Source organism: Vulpes vulpes, chromosome 4, assembly GCF_048418805.1.
Source record: "Vulpes vulpes isolate BD-2025 chromosome 4, VulVul3, whole genome shotgun sequence".
NCBI classification, from domain to species: Eukaryota; Metazoa; Chordata; class Mammalia; order Carnivora; family Canidae; genus Vulpes; species Vulpes vulpes.
In genome coordinates this window covers 119459818-119477545 of record NC_132783.1, presented here as the reverse complement: position 1 = coordinate 119477545, position 17728 = coordinate 119459818, and the positions used below count along the sequence as shown (strand labels likewise).

The window sequence follows — 17728 nt, the reverse complement described above, 5'->3', positions numbered from 1 at the left end:
TCAGCCTTATATATTAGTCAAAATTTCAAATTTGCTTCTAAGTTGAGCCTTCTTCCCCTCCTCTGATTTGGGCCTCAAGTCAAGGAAGAAAAGGGTAGCTCTTCTCTCACATCTCTTCTTCTGACTAATCATGTTTCAGCCTCTCCAGGAAACGTTCCTACTTACCTGTAAAGTTAGAATTTGTAATCTCTGTTTTTGCACAAGCTTAAAGTGACTTTTCTCATGAGCTTTGACATGGCTCTTCAAAGATTTTTGGAGATCTCTTTTTTTTTTTTTTAATTAATTTTTATTGGTGTTAAATTTACCAACATACAGAAAAACACCCAGTGCTCATCCCGTCAAGTGTCCACCTCAGTGCCCGTCACCCATTCCCCTCCAACACCCGCCCTCCTCCCCTTCCACCACCCCTAGTTCGTTTCCCTCTTAACTGCAATTCCTTGGCAGGGCAAAATGCAAGTGTTCCTGGCTGGTCACTTCCTTTCCCCCCTCATTTTCTAGAAATCTAGGAGTTCCTCAGCTTCTCTCTCTGCTTAAGTCTTAAGTCTCTAGGCCACCCTCTTGATTGGCCCTAAGATGACCTTATGCCAGCTTGCTCTCTGGATCCACTTCTAGTCACTCATGTATTGACCTGACAGACTCTGGAAGGGCTCACCTCCCTCCTGTCATGGGTATCTCTTCATTGTATCATCAAAACAACTGTTTCATTGAATCTCCAGGAACAACTCACACTTTAGACTATTCTGTGCTCCTCAGGTGCAGGGAACATATATTAAGCTCAATGTAGATCTCTTGAAGCCCCTTTCCCTAAGCTTAAGTTAAAAGTTCAGACACTTCCATCCCTTTTCTTAAAGGAAGAAAAGGGGTAGGACTCATGACAAAAACAAAACAAAACAAAACAACACACAAAAACAAACAAACAAAACAACTGCTCTAAAATTCTTCTTTACCTGTTTCCAATTCCTGACTCTTCCACCGAGAATGTGGAGGAGGAATTTAAGAGTCATCTGGCCTGTTTTCTGTCATTTCTTTTGAAAATATTTTAGCATAGCAAAGCCTTTTACATCCAGCTGTGGCATCTCTTGACTTGGTGTTTTTGTCAAATCTTCCCTTTTAACATCCTGTGATGCTTGGATATCCATCTTCAAAGGAAACAAAGCTTGTATGATCCCTCCGGCTCTTCCCACTTGCTGGAACGACCTAAACTTCAACAATCATCTGGGGTGAGCTGGGATAGGGCCAGCAGCAGACATAGCCTCCTAAGGTGGAACAATGCATGGTCAACTTCTCCAGTATAGTTCTAGTGGATTTTCCTGTCCCAGAGGCCTACTCAAATGCCAGTTATCTTTCCAAATATGATCTGTGCACAAAACCAAGATGAAATATTTCTGCTTCTCTTTATAGGTTCAAACATTTCAAATGCCCCAACTCATTCTATTTCCATTCCACAATAAAGCCAACCTTCCTAGGGTACCTGGTTGGCTCAGTTGGTTAAGCATCTGCCTTCAGGTCAGGTCATGATCCCAAGGTCCTGGGATTAAGTCCTGCACCAGGCTCCTTATTCAGTGCGGAATCTGCTTTTCCCTCTCCCCTTGCCCCTCCTCCAGCTTGTGCTCTCTCTCACTCCCCTCTCTTTCAAATAAATAAATAAAATCTTAAAAAAAAAAACCTTCTCAGATAAAACTTGTTTGATTTCCATTCAATATACATTCTTCTCTTTGAGCTCATTCCCCTGAAATGAGAAGCTTATAACAAGAGTGCTAACAGAATGCAAAATCTTCAAAAAACATTAGCAAACTGAATCCAGCAACATATATAAAAGATTATATACTATGACCAAGCAAGATTGGTTGGTTAAATATCTAAAAAAAAAATCAATTAATGTAATATATCATACCAGTAGAATAAAGTACAGAACCACATGATCATCTCAATAGATTCAGGAAAAAAATGCGACAAAACTCAATTCCTTTCCTGATGAAAACACTCAACAAACTAAGAACAGAAGGAGATGTCCTTAACCTGATAAAAGGCATCCACAAAAAAACCTACAATTAGCAATAACCTAATGACAAGACAGTGAAGCTTTCTCCCTAAGATCAAGAACAAGACAAGGAAGTCCATTCTCACCACTCCTATTCAACATTGTACTGGAGATTCTAGCAAGGGTAATTAGGAAAGAAAATGAAATAAAAAGGATCTAGTTTAGAAAGAAGGAAATAAAACTATCTGTATTTGCAACTGAAATAATCTTGTACATAGAAAATCCTGAAGAATCCACTAAGAAACAAAATAAAAATGCTGCTACAAACTTGCAGGTTACAAAATCAATATACAAAGATCAGTCGTATTTCTGTACACTAGCAGTAAACAAAACAAAAATTAAGAAAATAATTCAATTTACAATAGCATCACCAAGAACAAAATATTTAGAAATAAATTTAACAAAAGAAATGCACGACTTGTACACTGAAAACAACAAAACATTATTAGGGGAAAAATTTTAAAAAGACCTAAATAAATGAAAAGACATCCCATATTCATGGACCAGAAGACTCACCATTACTCAACCATAAAATGAACAAAATCTCATCATTTGCAATGATAGATGGACCTAGGGGGTATAATGCTAAATGAAATAAGTCAGTCAGAGAAAGACAAATGCCATGTCATTTCACTCATATGTGGAATTTAAGAAACAAAACAAATGAAGAAAGGAAAAAAGAGACAAACCAAAAAATAGACTCTAAAATACAGAGAACAAACTTATGGTTGCCAGATGGAAGGTAGGTGAAATAGCTGATGGGAATTAAAGAATATGCATATCATGATGAGCACTGAGTAATGTATAGAATTATTGAGTCACAGTATCGTACACCTGAAACTAATACAACACTGTATGTTAACTATACTGAAAATAAATAAATGAATGAATAATTTTTTTAAAAAGATACAGTAGTCCTCAAATTTATCTACAGATTCAATGCACTCTCTTTCAAAATCTTTGCTGCCTTCCTTGCAGAAATTGACAAGCTGATTTTAAAGTTTGTATGGAAATTAAAGGAGCCCAGAACAGCCAAAGCTATCTTGAGAAAGAAGAACAAGGCTGGAGAACTCACTTCCCAATTTCAAAAGTTACTGCAAAGTTACAGTAATCAAAATAAAGTGGTACTGGTATGACTGTGTGTGTGTGTGTGTGTATGTGTGTGTGTATATATATTACATGTAATATATATATGACATATATGTGATATATGATACATATATAGATAATCAATGGAATAGAATTGACAGCACAGAAATAATTTCTCACATTTATGGTCAACTCATTTTTGATACAGGAGTAAAGACAATTAAATGGGAGAAAGAACAGTCTTTTCAACAAACAGTCTTGGGACAACTAATTAGCCACACACAATAGAATGATCTTGGGCTCCTACTTCATACCATAGACACCATATATTAAAATTAACTTAAAATGAATCAAAGAGAGAATTTTATACCTAAAGCTATAAAGTCTTAAAAGAAAGTGGAGACCTACATTTTTATGACTTTGGATTAGGAGTTGGTTTCTTAGATACAAGACCAAAAATACAAGTAACAAGAGAAAAAAATAGATAGACATCACAATTAAAATGGTCTGTGTTTTATAGGACATCAACAAAAAAGTGAAAGGACAACCCACAAAATGGGAGAAAAATTTTGAGTATCATATCTGACAAGGATTACTATCCATGATATGTAAATAACTCTTACAGCAAATAACTCAATTTTTAAGATGGACAAAGGATCTCAATAGATGTTTCCTTTCACTCATATGAATAATGTAAGAAATAGTGAAAGGGACCATAAAGGAAGGGGGGAACTGAGTGAGGAAAAATTAGAGAGCAAGACAAACCATGAGAGACTCCTGACTCTGGGAAACAAACAAAGGGTTGTAGAAATGGAGGTGGGTGGGGGGATGGGGTAACTGGGTGACAGGCATTAAGCAGAGCAGGTGATGTGATGACCTTCAGATGACATTCAGTATAACTGAATGTTATACTATATGTTGGCAAATTGAATTTAAATTTAAAAAATAGACATTTCTTTAAAGAAGATGTACAAATGGCCATGTACATGATTGCACAGCTCCATGAAAATACTAAAACTATTGAATTGTACATCCTGAGTGGATTATTTGGTATGTAAATAATATTTCAATAAAGCCTTACCAAAACAAGCGCGGAGGTAGTCTTTACTTTGAGGAGCCATGAGCAGTGCTGAAATGAAATGCAGAAGACCATTTCTCAAATAATACAAAATGCAGTAAATTTGGTCTTGCTAAAAGTTGTGGTTAATGAGTTATTGTTTTTTAAACCCAACACAACCAGCAGAGAACCTACAATGAAGCGTGAGATTTTTAACTAGATGGTGGTTTGGTAAAGCCCTGGCTCCTCTTTGGTTGATCCCAAAACAGCCTCGGGTTAGGGTTTGCCACTACTACAAGGCCTCCTGGCTCCCAGCAGACAGCAGTGTCCCAGTAGACCTGGGCTGTGTGACCAAAGGGATCCCACTGGGTGCAGGCCTCAAGGTAAGTAACCCAGAATTAACTGTTCCTAAAGGTCCTGCAAGAACCATGAGGCAGTGGACACCTAGCAGCAGGGCTCATAGTCCCAGCGCACATGATACAAGGAGAATTAGATTTTAGCCTATTGTCCTAGCCTGGGTTTCCTTAACAGCAAAGGCTCATCTGTGAGTGGGAACAGGAGCGAGGGTTAATACATAGGGAGGAAGAATGTCCACACAACCATGTGATTTGTCTTGATTTGTCTTTAATCTTTAGGACATTCTGAGAAGCCTCACAGAATGCATCTTAGAACTGTTTACCCCTGGGTTGAAAAAAAGAAGTATTTATTCCTCAGCTTCTCTTTGCTGCTGGGTAAGGGCAGTAAGTGGGGAAGTAACTCTCACTTCTGGGTTGTGCAAGCACAGGTTCCCACAGGCATGGGGACAAAGGGACTTGGGGAACACTGTACATTCATTGGCAGCTGTACATATGCTCAGAACTGGTAGCCACAGTCGTAGCTGGAGGAAGAAGCCAAGTTGAGAGAATTTGAAGCAATGCTTAAGAGATGTCTGATGCAATCATCCACTAGGTTCTGTGACATCTCAGGATCAGCTACAGAATTAGCAGGGCCCAGTGAGGCATAAAAATGTGAGCGCTTTGTTAAAAAATTATTGGAATTTCAAGATGGTTACAGCAGAGCCTTAAGCCAAGCCCAGAGTCCTCCTGAGCCCTGTGTGGCTGCACTGGTTGCATATGCCCAGGAGCTGGCCTTGTCTGGACTCTCAAATAGCAAGTTACTCCTCATCCCCATGTCTCACCTCATCTCACCTCACACACACAGACACACAGACACACACACATCCCAGGGACACCTGACCACATCTTCCGAAGAAACACCAACATCGAGGAGCTCTCTTCCCTGTCTCTCCGTCAGCTCTGGCCACGTAACTATAAGTGAAGCCTCAATGGGGGTTCATGACTCTGCTGGTGTGTGCTGAGTTTTTCCAAGCCATGGTCAAATCTGGGCAAAGGAGAAAATTTTTCATAAAGCTGTTTATTTTTTCCCCCATAAGGTTCTTTATTATAAGACTTTTTCCTTAAGAAATGAAATTATAGTGATGGTAAATAGCACTTTTTATTTTGGTAAGGTACCTTACCTTTGGTAAGGTATGATATTAATATTTTTAAGTGGCAATCCTTGTCCTGGACTTAAAAAGAAAATCACTGGTCTATGAATGACTGAGAATAATGGGATGGGAGGTGGGAGAAGGGATATAGGTTTAAAATCAAAGGCCTGATTGATGTAGGGTTTTGAACCTGTTGGGACAGGAAGGGAACAAAGCAGGGTTTTTCATCATAAGTTCAGCACCCCATATAAGATAGAGAACCATCAAAACCCCTGAGCTCCGGGCTGGCCCTTGCAAGTGTTCCTGGCATGCTCTTTCTTTCATCCATTTTCTTGCCAAAGCTCCATCCAAGGACGAAGGGGAAAGATTCCCTGCCCAGTGGAACATGAGCATTTGGGAAGCTCCTCTAAAGAATACGTCATCTATCCTTAAATCACCCACTGAAATTCTACTACCAGTAACCTGCTGCTTTGGGTAGAATATGAATAGCCTCTGGTTTACTTAAGTGATTTAATGTACTAGTTCTTTAATTAATTAATTAATTAAAAGATTTACTTATTTTTTTAATTTTTTTTTTAGATTTACTTATTTTAGAGAGAGAAAAAGCATGAGTGGGAGAGGCAGAGAGAGAGGGACAAGCAGACTCCATTCTGAGCTTGGAGCCTGATGTAGAGCTCAATCTCACAACCCTTAGGATCATGATGTGAAGCTGAAACCAAGAGTTTGAGGTCTCAGCCTGCCACTGAGGCACCCTTTAAAGAACCCAGTAATTCTTTTAAAATGCATTAAAACTGTAGGTAAGACAATTTTTTGTGGCAGTTAGTATAGTGCCTGATGCACTGAGAATATTGTACAAAGATGAAGATGAATGATGACAATGGCGATGATGATGATGATGATGATGATGATGATGATGATGATGATATTAACATCACTAAATCCTAACAAAACCCAAACAGGTAGGTAGGTGCTAATATTATCCCCAATTTTTGGCCGAGGAAACTGAAATTCAGAGATGCTGAATATGTTACTCAAAGCCACACCGCTTAGAAGCCGAGAGCCAGGGTCCAAAGCAGATGCAGTGTCACTGGGCCTTGTGGGGCACCTAGAGAGACAGATGGTACCAGGTGGTGCTTAGTGGGTCAGCAAGCTCCCTCATTCTCACTATACTGCTGGATGGGCAGTACTGGCTTAAAAGCGCTTCAAGTGAAAACACAAAGCCCTTTCTTGACCTCTAGTTCTTTTTGTACATCTTTTCCTATACCATCCTCTCTCCTGGCACTCCCTGTGTGATTCTGGAAGAACCCACTAGAGGAAACAGACCAGAAAGATTCTTTCAGGACCACATCTTGCATCTTCAGTATCTAGGAATAGTATCTAGTACTGCTCACATACAGTAGGTGCCTAATAAATGTTGGCCAATCGTTATGAGAATGTAGCCTCTTCCAGGCCTCTGTCAAGCAGCCAGTGGTGTTCTTCAGCTTCCAAGCCAAAGGTTCCATCACTGAGTATGCCTCACAGTAGACTCCATGCCCACTTTCAACCCGACATCTGTCCCTATACATGGCCAACATCAAACTCATTATTGATAACAATGCTACTGAAACATACAAGAGGTGCATAGCACAGTCCCATTGTCAAACTTAGGGAATATCATCTGATTTGTTCCATCACCTTCCATTACCTACATCCACCCTCCACATGTGTCTGTACTACAGTCCTGGAAATCTGAAAAACCAGAGAGTAGGGATAGCACCTGTCCCACACCACCTAATTAATGAAGGACTCTAAGGAAGCGCACCAGGTGTTTGACCAGGGTCCCTGAAAGATTAGAATTTGTCAATGCCTACAGATATGGAAAAGTGTTAGACCCTTCACTCCCAGCCCATCCCAAGGTATACTTTCTTTTAAGCAAAAATCAGCCATTCTTCTGACATTAACCTTTGGTATCCACTTATTAATGGTCTGGCCACCTGTTAAGTGGTACTGAATTCATTATGACAGAGACTATGCAGTTGTAGCTCTGTGTATGGGAGAAACCATCTCAAATTGATTTTCAATTCCCAAAACTTTAATTTTTAACACTAAACAAGGATTTGCCAAAGCTTTTTGTTTAGTTTTATATTTGAGCCAGCACCAAATGGTAGGCATTTTTTTTTTAATTGAATCCATCTGTAAATCAGAAGAATATTCTAGATGTTCTGGAAGAAAACTTTCCAAGTTCTATATTAATTACTCAACTAATTACTGAGTTTTGACATCTGGATCTCATGCTGATGTTCCTGCTCTAGCACGCACACTCACAATGTGCATTATCATTTCAAAGCATCAGTGTCTGTTTCATTCCAACACGGACACTAATTTTATTTGTATAAAGTTGCAGAATTAAAAGGAAAAAGAGAAGGGGAAATTGGACTTTTTTGTTTGGCCAGGCTGGTAATCTTAACTTCACAGATCTTATAGTCAAAGCAAGGAAGAGGCCAACATGGTCATAGAGCCAACTATATCTGGCTCTTCCACAAAGAACAGGCATTCTCCTTGCCCAGCTAAGAAAAAACAAAATCCTCTTACTGGATGCAAAGATGTTCCTTAACCTTACCTTTCTGCGTGCAGACTCAAGTACACACTGCTATTTTGTTCCTTCAGAATACTCTGCTGCTTAGAACAAACTTAAGAATAATTTTGAGTTGCATAGTGATCAAATCAACCTTGGGTTAAGATTCTCAGTCCTCCTCCTTTCTAAAAGGGTCAAGTACGAAAATACTTAAAAGGGGCTACATATAACTCAGGAATACAGAAAGACAGGAAAAAAATCACTTTAGGGAGAAGAGAAGTTTTCTTTAGTACCAGCTGTCCATAGCGTTAGAGCCAGGGATCTAGTACATGGGTAGTTATTTCTAGGCCCAAGTATGCTATGCTTTCATATTTCAGATTATTTCATATTTCAGATTATGAAGTCTGTTTCCACAAAGAGCAGTTAAAACTGGGTTGGGACAGAAAAGCAACCTAGAGGAGCAGAAAAGGGAAAGGATGAGAAAAAATTCTTGTCCACATGGAACATATCAGAGGCATTCGACTTCTGGGGACCCTTTGACCTCAACCTTATCTTTACCTTTGTAAATATCCTACCTCCCTTCTTTTATTGTCTCCTGATGTATTCCACCTGTTAGTACAAGGTAAAATCTTTTCCTTTATCAAGGAATATAAAGAAATGAGTCTTCCCTCCAGTTTTGTTTGTTGGATGCCAACTGCACCTGTTGTGAAAACCAAAAATGTCTTCAGACCCTGCCAAATGGCCCCCTTCCAGGGGCAATTCTTCCTTCCACCCTAGAAACACTAGCCACTGGCTTTTAGAAAATCATTAAAATATGAAAAGGAGACATTAAAGTAGACATCCATTTGAAAGATCAAAATTCTTATTTCCCAAGTATTTCATATTTGAAGACTATTTTAGCAAATCCTATTGTAACTATATGGTGGGCTCATCCGCTGATCTCTGACATAGCAGAATCTTCTCCCAGCCCCAGGAGAGACCATTAGTCATGAGAATTCCATTCCCTTTTGTCCATTTCCCCATTCTAGATTGAGACATAAAAGGGGGAAATGTTTGAGAAGGCCTCCCCTTACAAGATTAAAAAATAAATAAATAAATAAGATAATAAGATCCTCTCTAAAAAAAAGTCTTTTTGCCATATCTGTTTTTTTTCCCCACTAGAATGTCTGTCTTTGAATGTGATGGTACTGCTAGGAACATTAGCAGCCCCTCATAATCCCAAGGAACTAAGCAAAAAAACAAACAAACAAACAAAAAAATGAAATGCACAACAGCTTGAGGAAGGTAGGGCAGAAGGAACAAAAGGGCTTCAGTGCTTGATGACATCTTCGAACCACTGAATCAGCCTTGGAATGTCCACCTCAGGCTGCTTATTAGCTGAAATAATTCAACACTTTTATTGTTTAGCCAAATCAATAGTTGGCAAACTGTGATTTACAGGTCAAATGCAGGAACTAGGAATTGTTTTTTATATTTTTAAAAGGTTGTTAAGAAACAAAGGTTGTTAAAAATAAACAGACATATGGGACCCTCAAAGTCTAAAATATTTACTACGTGGCCCTGAATGGATAAAGTTTGCCAATCCCCAATCTAAACCATTCATAGCGAATGTCTCGTGATTTGCAACCCAAAGCACTCTTAACTAATATTAGTTCTGGTATCTTCATTTTACAACTATAGAAACTGAAGCTTGAATCTGCCAATAGTAGGCTCAACCAGAGAAGTCAAATACAAATTTGCCATTTTTTTCAATTCATTATAAAGTTAAGCCAAATTGAGGCATCACAAAACATTTAACAGACTTTTCTATTCATTAAGGTTTCAAATCATATTTGTACTACACATGTGTTTTTGCAAATCAGAATAGACAAAGCCTCTTGAGGAAACACAATATGCTCAGTGAATGCTTTCAAGGGAGTCAGATTGTCCTACTATCTAGAGCACCATTTCCTGCCATGGGAAGTCAAGTCTAGAGACTCCACGGAGGAAAAGACATTACAGAAATACACAAGAAGCAAACTTGCTGATTTGATAAGTTACCTTTTCTGCTTGCTGATACAATTCCTATATTTTCTTGCTGACTCACTTAGAGAGAGTGAATCCTTACTGAAAAATATTCAAAGCCTTCCTCCATTAATTCTAGCACCCAAGTTAATACTGCTGCTCCTAGTTGGACCAGCATGTTTGGTAGCACCTTGATAAAGGGTTCAAAAATTGACAAAATCTTATACTCAGAGTCAGGTCCAGAAGGAGGCAAAGTTCATTGTGGAGAGCCCATCAGATGAGTGTTGTATGAGTTACAATAAACACTCGTCCACCTCTAGCCATGGGGCCATAACTGAGCACTGAGTGACTGGCAGGGCCAGACTTTTCTCAGTTGATCCAACCAACATCTTTGCCTTTGTATCACATCCCAACATTTCTGTGCCTATCCCAGTACAGTAAGTGGTCAGTCAAGGACAAGAGCACTTAGTCTACACCCAATACTGGTTGTGCTTCAGTGTTGGGTTGGTTTGTCGGCAGAGGTTGACCATATCAGGATCCAGATTCATCCATGTCTCCCAAGGAGCACATTTCTCCACTGGCTCAGTAGCTGGAGAAGCTATTTGCTCACTTTGTGGGTCCCTGAAAAGACTGACTGGGGGACTGCTGGAGCTTTTTAGAAGGGGTGTCACTGTGACAGTGGGTACAGTTATGCTCCTTTCTGGCCTAGAACTTGGGGTTGTAGGTTCCAGACTGGTCTGGGGCTTGATAAGAGGTTTTGTCTTTTCTACCTTCTGGCCCAGCAGCCAGACACACAAGGCCACTGCAGTTACTATCAGCAGGAAGACCACCATAGCCAAGGGTACAATGACCATTAGAGGATAACTATTCTCCCTGGGCTGGGTGGGTGCCCCAGGACTGGCACTGGTGGTGTCTGGTGGCCAAATGACCCTGGTTAGAGAAGTCTTGCCATCCAGAGTAGGCTCTTCACCATGGTGTTGTCCCCATGGATCTGCTTCCTGCTGCATGGTCTGGGTCAGCTTCCCCAGAGTTTCTGTCTTTGCTGTGGGTCCTGAGGAAACCACGGGCTTCTCTTGAGAATGATCTGAAGTCACAAGATTATCTGAAGTAGCCAATAAAGAAACATCAGGAGTAAAGGTTTGCAGACAGAGGGGGTCAGGTGGCACTATGGTGAAGGGAAGATAACCTATTGCTGGCTGTACATGGTCTGCCTTGAGCAAGAAGGTGAAGGAGTCATTTAGCATATCGATGCCTGTTAGGTTGGCATATGGATGAAGCATCAACAACCCTTGGTCAATGTCGCTCTGAGTGAATAGAGTAGTGTTTTCTATTACCATGCCTTGGCCTACTCTTCGTACAAGTCTTCCATGAGCAGGGGATGCTATCACTTCAAATTCGGGATCACTGTTAGTCCTATTAGCAAGCTCAGTAGCATCAAGGTCCTTTCTTTTCAGATGATAAACCTCTCTGTTGGTAACTGTCAGGTTTGACATAACGCACAGTAAAGGCTGCACTCTGATGTTCAGCATTTGTCCAGTCAAGTTGCTTTCTGATGTAAATAGTGAGAAATATAGCTGGTCCTCTGAGGCAGTGAGATTTGTCATATGGTAAAATAGTCTCCCTGAATACAGATCTTCCTGCCCAAAGCTGATGACCATCTGGTTTTCAATGAGCAGATGCCCATGTTGGAGGGGCCATGTCATCTTGTAAGTGATTTGGGGGCTTCTCCCATTGGTCGTTGCTGACAAGTGAATATTGGTGATGGGGACAGTTGTCTGGCCTTGTGGGAGAAGTAGGTCAGTGAGGTTCACAAGGGTGATGGAGATGGGGATGACATCCAGGTGGAAGAGCTTATAGAGTGGGCGGTGTTGGCCATCGGTCACACTAAAGTAAAACACACCTGAGGATGGGCTTCCATCTTGTACAAACCATACCTGAGAGTTATCAATGTCGGCTTGCGTGAAATGGTGAATAGGTATGTCTGGATGGTGAGTCATTGCCAAAAAGCCATTATTAGGATTACGGATGATCATATATCTGATCTCCTCTGGAGGGCTGTCTAGATCTTCCGCTCTTAGGTTTTCAGGTCCTACAACCAAACTATTTCCCTGCAGAACTTTCAACCGAAGCCCTTTTGTCTTTATTTCTGGCGCCTGGTCATTAACAGGAGAGATAGTGATGTTAAACATCTCTTCAAGGAAGTCAGTCTCCGGCTTGGTGGTGGACTTGCTCTTTTGTTTTGGCCAAACGGCAAAAGTAAAATTATCAGCCAGTGATTCAGAGTCATCATGAAGGTATATGATTCCAAATTTATTAACTATATACTGGGAGAAATTGGGTTTTCCTTTGGTAATATTCCTCTCTCCAACGATAATGGTTCCATGATGAGGAAGAGATATAACCTGGAACCAGATTTCATAGGAAGATCGCTGAGATTTGGGCAACTTCAGTAAGAGGTTGGAAGCATCTAAATTAGATTGGTCAATGAGAACTTTGCCTCCCTCCTTGACAAAAGCTCCTGTAAAAGTGTAAATATAAAGAACAAAGTGGCATTTCATTAGAACTTTGGGATGACACCTATAAAGCTCTTTCTCTCTCAAATTTCCATATCCCAATGGATTACTATAAACGTCTTGGTTGTTCAAGGACCTGAATTAGCACTGTTACCCACCCACAGCATATAACAAATTATATTTTAAGTATACATATCCTAACTATTAAATCAATATTTCAGGCAAGAGCATTTCAAAATCCTGAGATTCATCCATAGAATGTTAATTTCTTAACTTACCTACTACTGGACTTCCTCTTGCCATGGAAACAGGTGCAGCTTTCAATATCCCTTTTCATGAAGGAACTTGACTTATTTGTTATTTTCATTTTCTATAGGTGGTTTTCAGTCATAGGCATGGTAAAGTCTCCAAGTGAAATTCTTTAGAGCTAATTTTTCATCTTTCCCCCAACTACTACTATTAAAGCTTATGAGAGGAAAGTGAAGAGGCCCAGAGAAAGAGCACATATAAAGAAATAAATTTTATAACCAAATAAGTTTTATTTCAAAGGTTGATATCGTGGCATTGTTATGATATCGTGGCATTTCCAATTAATCAAGGAATACTTACTTCCAAATTGTCCCTACTTTAATAATTATAGATAAGCCATGTCTTTTGGTGGCTTTACCTGTATTTGCAAGCAGACGACTCTGCCGACCTGGTTCTGTAACTTCATATGAAATAGTAATATGAAACTCCTCAGGGCTTAGAGCTGCTGGTGGAGAGGATGTCGTAAACGTGAAAGAGTCTTCTGCAGTCCAGCCAGTGTTTTCACGGTCCACATGTTGGTATAATATGAGCTGTTCACTGACCTGTATAGACAGGAAGAAAAATCAGCCCCTGGCTTCAGGGATAATATGAGGACAACACGTATCCTAACTGAAGAAGACACAAGTCTTTTCAGGGTTTATTCTCATGCCCAAATTGTGCACATATCTATGCAAACACAAGAACATTAACAATGTGGTAACTTAAGTTTGTCAAACTTCAGTGTTCTATTGCAAAAATAGTTTATTTATCAGAGAAAGAAAAGCACAATGATTTTGAGATGATGAAGGCTATGGTACGTATAGTTTAGAAAGTATATAATGAACCTTCATTTGCCTGTCTGATAATTTTAAAAACTATCAACTTATAACCAATCCTATTTCATATAATACTCCTACCCACATTCTGCTCAACAGCTTATTTTGAAGCCAACCAAACACCATTTTATCTGTAAATGTTATAGTAAATACTGACAAAGATGGCTCTTTTTAAAAAAAGACTTTATTTATTTATGAGAGACACAGAGAGAGAGGTGGAGACAGAGGGAGAAAACAGAGGGAGAAAAAATAAATAAATAAACAGAAGGAGAAGCAGGTTCCCTGTGGGGAGCCTGATGTGGGACTCTATCCCAGGACCCTGGGATTATGACCTAAACTGATGCTCAACCACTGAGCCACCTAGGTGCTCCAAAGATGGCTCTTTTAAAAATATAATCACAATATCATTATCACATATAAATATTATCAATAATTACTTAATATCATCAAATATCCAATTAGTATTTAAGTATCTCCGATGACCTAGTATATGTGAGGGTTTTTTGTTTGTTTGTTTGTTTGTTTGTTTTTGACATAGTTGCTTTGTTTGAGTCAGGATCTTTAGAAGTCCCCATGTCACATTTGTTTGATGCTTCTCATAGGTATCTCTTAGTCTGTAGGTTCCCTTTCTCTAATTTTTTTCTTGTGATTTATTTATTGAAGATATTGGGTCATTTGTCTTATAGAGCTTCCTATATTCTAGATTTTGCTGCTTGAATCCCAATGGTATTGTTTAACATGTTCCTCTGCCCTCTATATTTCCAATACACTAGGAGTTAAATCTAGAAATGTAATAAGAATCAGATTTAGGTTTTTTTAAAAATGTTTTTCAGGTTATATTATATATTTCCTCTGCATCTCATTGCAAGGCTGCTCCTTTTTTGAAAATGTTAGGATTAATAGGTGAATTCGAGTTCTGCCACATTGATCCATCTATTTTTAAGTTCCCCATCACCCTTATCATCTGATAGTTTTACAGAGTCATTGAGATGACTGCTTAAGTTCCTTATTTTTTGCAGTGGCAAGGCATTGATATTTTTAATCATTTCTTCTTCATTCTTTTCTGGAATCCTTCTACAAAGAAGAATTTTCTCTCATCAGCTATTTGGCTAAACTGAAGTACAGTGTATGCAGAAAAGACAGGATAAGTACTTGATTCTTTCTCTTTATACTAATTTTTGGAAAAATGAGTCCCCTGGCTCCATGATCCAAATATACCCATTGGTTTTTGTTTTGTTTGTTTTGGGATCATTATAAACTTATGAGTTTTAGCATATGATGTACTTCATTCCATTGCAGTTGTTATTCTCATTGATGTTCAAATTTCCCCATCTTGCTTAGGGTATTTTTCAAGATTTGATCTAAGTCCCTGATGTCTCTTGCCAATGAATGTCTTTTCTAGCTCAACTGATGGAGATGGGCTTCACCCAGTATTTTGTTGTCCAGATACCATATGAGTAGTCCTTTCTCTAACAACAGTGATTGAAAGTTCTCAATCTCGAACCACAGAAGAGAAGGCTAGAGAAAAAAATATCTAATCTTTTCATTCCTGTAGGTTACATCTTTTTCTGACCTGCCTTCTATTATAGTATCTGAACTTAGAGGTAGGTTTTTTCAAGGTATCTGTGTCCGTCAAAAATGCCTAAATTATCATATAATTTACAGAGCAGTTGAGTCTATTTCATCAGTCAGTATTTGGAAATATTGTATTAACTAACAAAAGTTTGGTGATGTATCACTCTGGCTCAATACTGGTACAATGGATAAGCCTAGAATCAGAGTTCTAGAAAAGCTTCTGATCTAGTGAGCTTTACAAAATATGAGCTTCCTATTTCCACAGTGTCCAAAAGCTGTTGGCAAGTTTTTTGTTCCTTTCCTATTCAAGGGTAAGGCAAGGAAATGCTGTCATTTGGGGATTTTAAATGGGAAGAAGAAAGTATCGTTTCTCCACATTTCTTCATAAAGAAGCAAGGTCATTCATAAAAAATTGGTTTCCCCAAAGATAATTTCTGGTACTGACTAGTAACTTGATGCTCTAGAAGTTTCTGGGAAATAAGTCAGTTTTATTTAGCAGTTATACTATTTCTATTCTCAGCTAAAGATTTACGATAAAATATTCATCATAAATGTATTCCTCTTCCTAGAAATAAATAACTGTGCCATGGATTTTGGATTGGAGAATGGTTTCCAAAGGTTCCCATTCTGCTTGAGAGAGGCATATTATAAGACAAGAGACATCCAGCTTCTTAATATTAAAAGTAACATAGTCTACTGATTAAAAGGAAAAATTTTCTTGAAAGCAGCCAATCTTGTCCTTTGCTTCTTTGGGCTAAGTAAAAATTAACTTCTCTGAAAAATATAATTATTGGAATAATCTAAGGATCTTCTGATGTCTACAGGATGAATAGTAATTGTCTCAGGGAAAGAATGCTTCTCAAAGATGAGAACAGTTGAGATGAAAGTCAGAAATCTGAAGGAAATTAATTGGAAAGGAGCCCTGATCATAGCTGTGTACTTTGGAAGACTCCTGAAAGAGAGGTCTGCTATAAGTTCTGTTTTTGAAGTCATTACAAAAGTGAGAAATTGTGAATACCTTATTGACTCATTTTATGCTGGAGAGTGAGAGAATCAAATTAGATTCATCTTGAGTGTCTGAGCTTCAAGACTAAACAGTACATAATTGAAAGTGCTGAGCTAGAAGCAAAAGGGAATGAGTGTGTCTGTGGAATGTCAACTTGGCAGCCATGCCCTGAAGGAGCTTTGAGGTGAATAGAGTCTTTAATGTTTAAAGAAAGAGAGCTTTAAGAATCAGGTTCTAGGGGCACTTGGGTGGCTCCATCAGTTGAGCATCTTTTTTTTTTTTTTTTTTTACATTTCAGCTCAGGTCTTAGAGTCATGAGTTTTAGCCCCAAGTGGGGCTCCATACTGGGCATGGAGCCTACTTGAAAAAAATAATAAAATAAGACCAGGTTCTAAGGGGGGTGTGTGTGTGTGTGTGTGTGTGTGTGTGTGTGTGTCTGTGTGTGTGTTTGTGTGCGTGGTGAGAGAGGGCTGATAAAGGGAGAACAAGACCAAGACTTTAAGGGAAAAAGTGTAAGGTAAACCTCAGAAGAAAAGGATCTCAGACAGGATTAGGAATTTTGTTACCTCAAATAGAAAGTGGCCCTAGGAACAATTTCCAACAGCTCTGCATATTTCTACTGTATTAAATATAGATAGATAAGCCACTTACTGGATACCTGGGCTCAGAGATTATAGAGAGAGGAGAGAAGAGGTTTTTATTTCCCATGGATTTAGATTAGCCCAGATATTTTCTCTTTTACAGATGGAGTCTTTCTGGAATGTCATTATATATTAAAATTTGGGGCCGCCTGGGTGGCTCAGTCAGTTAAGTGGCTGCCTTTGGCTCAGGTCATGGTCTCCGAGTCCTGGGATCAATTAAGCGTCACATTAGGCTTCCTGCTTAGCAGGGAGTCTGCTTCTCTCTCTCACTCTGCCCCTCCCCCGCCTTGTGCTCTCTCTCGATCACTCTCTTAAATAAATAAATAAAATTTTTTTAATAAGAAAATTAAATTTTGCAGAATTCCAGCTAGTAAATGTGGAAGGAAAAACAGAATGAGAAAAATCACCATTTGTCAATCACACCGGTAATAAATATTTCACAGGTAAGAATCCTAAAATGATTGCTTACTTTAGTTGTGATGAAAAACAGAGTAGTTAAATAGTTTCAAAGTATTCCCTCACAAAATACTTAATTGCGAAAAGGAAAATAGTAAGTTTGCCAAGGAGAAACCTGAAAGATAGCACCTGACTAAATGGAGACATCATCAGTGACAGGGTGGAGTGAGCATCAGTGCTTT

General features: G+C 39.0%; 1 protein-coding gene across 6 annotated transcripts in view; it reads right to left on the bottom strand.

Moving 5' to 3' along the window:
* Positions 1–263: 263 nt before the first annotated feature.
* The window catches only part of LOC112928292 (chondroitin sulfate proteoglycan 4-like), a 67633-nt gene continuing 50168 nt past the window's right edge, over positions 264–17728 (bottom strand). For 3 of the 6 annotated variants that reach the window (XM_072756924.1, XM_072756926.1, XM_072756925.1), the window contains 2 exons: positions 13412–13595; positions 8008–12749 (listed from right to left, as the gene is read on the bottom strand). In XM_072756924.1, coding sequence (XP_072613025.1) covers positions 10702–12749; positions 13412–13595 — 2232 coding nt within the window. In that variant the 3' untranslated portion in view covers positions 8008–10701. Of the gene's footprint in view, positions 1257–2201; positions 5568–8007; positions 12750–13411; positions 13596–17728 lie in introns of those variants that run through there. The other 3 variants (XR_012001248.1, XR_012001250.1, XR_012001249.1) reach the window with 2 other exon arrangements.